Source organism: Siniperca chuatsi, linkage group LG1 (genome assembly GCF_020085105.1).
Source record: "Siniperca chuatsi isolate FFG_IHB_CAS linkage group LG1, ASM2008510v1, whole genome shotgun sequence".
NCBI lineage: Eukaryota > Metazoa > Chordata > Actinopteri > Centrarchiformes > Sinipercidae > Siniperca > Siniperca chuatsi.
In genome coordinates, this window is record NC_058042.1 from 35,237,558 (window position 1) to 35,241,286 (window position 3,729).

General features: G+C 39.8%; 1 protein-coding gene across 1 annotated transcript; it reads left to right on the top strand.

Moving 5' to 3' along the window:
- Positions 1 to 920: 920 nt before the first annotated feature.
- LOC122877051 lies at positions 921 to 2,923 on the top strand. Its single transcript, XM_044198165.1, has 2 exons — positions 921 to 2,032; positions 2,129 to 2,923. The coding sequence occupies exons 1-2, from the start codon at positions 1,787 to 1,789 to the stop codon at positions 2,795 to 2,797; spliced, it is 915 nt and encodes a 304-aa protein (XP_044054100.1). The 5' UTR covers positions 921 to 1,786; the 3' UTR covers positions 2,798 to 2,923.
- The last annotated feature ends 806 nt before the right edge of the window (positions 2,924 to 3,729 follow it).

Sequence of the window (3,729 nt, forward strand, 5' to 3'; positions counted from 1 at the left end):
ATTTCACAATCTTGCACTATTGCAAAAAATGGGTATACTGAAAAGAATTGCCTCAGAATTTGTAGAACCAGATACTGATACCCAAACACCTCAAATGGGAGGCTGCGCCTGCATCACAAAGACAATACAAACATGCCTCAGAATTTGTAGAACCAGACCCCAAGCCCAAAACACCTCGAATGGAAGGTAATACCATACCACAAAGACAATACAAACAGTACAGTGTGATTTGGCTGAACGTATAAGGTGAGCAGGGGGAATGCACGATTTTAAGATCACAGAAAGAAGAAAATTTAATGGGGCTGAAATTAGACAGCCTGGTATCGGGATGGACAATATGGGTACAGCATTGTCTATACTAAGATATAAATTAACAGATGTTGTTAATTTTTCAACAAACCTAGCAGCATTCTAAATGTTGTACTGAGAAGTCCATCACAATCCAGCAATGTGTATGAGGAATTATATGCATGTAACAACTATAATGCCATAACATTTCTGACATCAGATGATCAGCTTGACCAGACACGAGAGCATCCTCACCCAAAAACACTATGGCTTTATTTGTACGAAGATCAGTACTACATGATACAAAACAAAACCGGATTTTTGGAAGCCTGTACATATGTGAATACTGTTACAAGGGTTACACATCTCAGGTATACCACAAATGTAAATATTTTTTGCAATGTATGCCTGTCTGAAGAATGTCACAACAAGAAGAACAACAAGATTTAAACCCCATATGTTGCCCAGATTGTCAGCGCATTTGTAGATCAGAGTTTTGTTTTAACAGACACAAAGACATGACAGAATCCAAACATTGCAAAATATTTAGGCAGTGCGATCACACTAATTATTGGAACGACTGCGGCCGTCTGTACTCAGTAAGTCACAGGAAAAATGTGGCGGGACACAAATGTCACAAAGATAAATGCGGACATTGCGGAGATCTATTACAGTTTTTTCCGATTGCTAACACACAAAAATGACATGCACAGCACAATTATTTAAACTGACACACAGAGAGCAAAACTTCTTCTCAAGTCTCCAAAAGTCTAAACACCTTTTCTGCTTTACACACATTTTGCATTTAAAAATGGCACTTTTTAAATGCACTGAACACAGTTCTCTGCATAAGACACAACAATCTGACATAAAGTCACATGTTTGCCATTTCAAAACACTGCCATTCAAAATGACACTACATGAGCTAATTGGCCAATTACATGTGCCACCTGGCCAAACACCTCAATGGTTAATTGTTAACACTTCAATCAGGAAGTAAGCACTATGAAAAGAAGAGGAAGAGGAAGAGGGAGGTTGAGAATAAGCGGGGAGAAAGAGTGAGAGGTAGGGGTAGAGCAGGTAAAGGAGTTCATGGCCAAAGAAGACAAACACTTTCAAATGAAATCAGAGCAACCTTAGTAGATCATGTCATCAACCATGGGCTGACAATGCGTGAGGCTGGACAGAGAGTGCAGCCAAACTTGAGCCGTTTTACTGTCGCTTCTGTCATCCGGACCTTTAGACTGGAGAACAGGTATGTAACCAAAATTTCATGTAGTACACATGTAGTATACCCCATGTCATAGTGTATCAGTTGGGTGACACCTGTTTACATAGTGTATGACATCAGCCATTCATGAACTGTACAAGTTTGCTGTACAATGTACTCTACTGTGGGGGAAAATATTTAGGCTGCATTGTCCAAGCCCTATATATATTTTTATTTTATTTTTTCTAAAGGACTGAGAGACGACACCATGGTGGAGGAAGGGGCCAAATGTTCACCGGGGTACAGGAAGCTGCCATTGGAAACTTGGTTTTGGAAAATAATGAAATCAGATTACGAGAAATTCAAAGCCACATCATCAAATACAACATCTTATTCAACAACATTCAACGAGTTAGTCTGTCCACATTGGCTCGCATTCTCAAGCGAAACCAAATCAGAATGAAACAACTTTATAAGGTGCCGTTTGAGAGAAACTCTCAAAGAAACAAAGAGTTCAGACGAGCATATGTGGATGTAAGTACTATATTGACTGCAGTACACTACACGCAACATTGTTTCCCAGTGTACTGGATAACACCATATTGACTGATTTTTGTTCTTTGTTTTCAGGGAGTACTGGAAATCGATGCTCATGCAATCCCACATGAGTTCATCTTTATAGATGAGGCTGGGTTCAACCTAGCAAAGACCAGAAGAAGGGGGAGAAACCTTATTGACCACAGAGCCATTATAGATGTTCCTGGCCAACGTGGTGGGAACATCACAATGTGCGCTGCCATCTCCAACATGCATGGTGTCCTCCACCGTCATGCCAACCTTGGACCATACAACACAGCCCATATTCTCACATTTCTGGACAGACTTCACAACATTCTCATACCACCAGAGCGTATGAATGATGCAGACCATCAAAGAAACCGGTACGTTGTATTATGGGACAACGTGAGCTTTCATCGTGCAGCCCCAGTCCAAAACTGGTTTGCTGACCACCCAACATTTCTCGTGCAATACTTCCCACCATACTCAACATTTCTGAACCCCATAGAAGAATTATTTTCGGCATGGCGGTGGAAGGTATACGACCGTCAGCCCTTTGTGTGCATGCCTCTTGTGCAGGCCATGGAAGACGCATGTGATGAGATTGATGTGGGTGCAATTCAGGGATGGATAAGACACTCAAGGCGCTTCTTCCCTCGATGTCTGGCAAGGGAAGATATTGCCTGCGATGTTGATGAGGCGTTGTGGCCCGACCCGTCTGTACGGCAAGATGCTGCCTAATTATTTTTCTTGCCTCTTTTTTTTTTACTGTAATATATTTTTTTCAGTAATTTTCTTTTTCAGTTTACTGTTTTTTGTAAGAATATTTTAGTTCAGTCCCATGTTAATATATCTGCTGTGCATATGTTGCACTGACTTGTTTACTGTAGTGAAGGAAAAAAATAAAAATGTTGCAACAGCATGTGTGTGTATCTGCAAATATTTCTGTGCATGTGAACAATCTGATACATATTTTAGTATTATGGCAAAGCATACTTAAAGATGGGGGTGCTTTTCATTATGCCCAACAGTGTGTAGGTGGTTAGGCAAAAATCTGGTAATATGAATGAAGTGTGTGCCATTTCATGCAAAAGTTTGATTTTGACAATGCTATGTGTAGTTTCGGTTGCAGTGCTTCATTTTGCAGGATATATGATGTATTTTGCAGTTTGGGTGTGTGATTTTGTGAATTGTGTTAAGTGTTTTGATAAAACCAGACTAGTTTGAAATAGCAATTGGAAAAAACTGTAAGAGCAGACATAACTTCAGTGTTATATACACCCTGAAAAACCATCAAAGCCACAGACTAAATATGTCTTATGATTTTGAAACACGAACACATAACAACAAACAACTTTGTCTGTGCGATTGATTTCGAAAACAAAAAATCTTCTGGTCTTCTAGTACATCCTGTGTCGAACTCTTTGTCCAAAAATGTATGCAACCAAAATACAGAAACTACACATTCAAAGCACACAGTGTGTCAGAATTTGACAATTACCTCATGTTGGATTTCTTTACCAAACAGGGCATCTCGCTGAGACTGACCATGCACAGTAGTAAAGTCTTGTTAATATATGATGTGATGTTCAATCAAAGATCTCGATTCTTTCAGTTTTCTCCCTATTCAACACTGCCAAGAATGCTAACTATGTAGGTCTGTACCCTGAGCC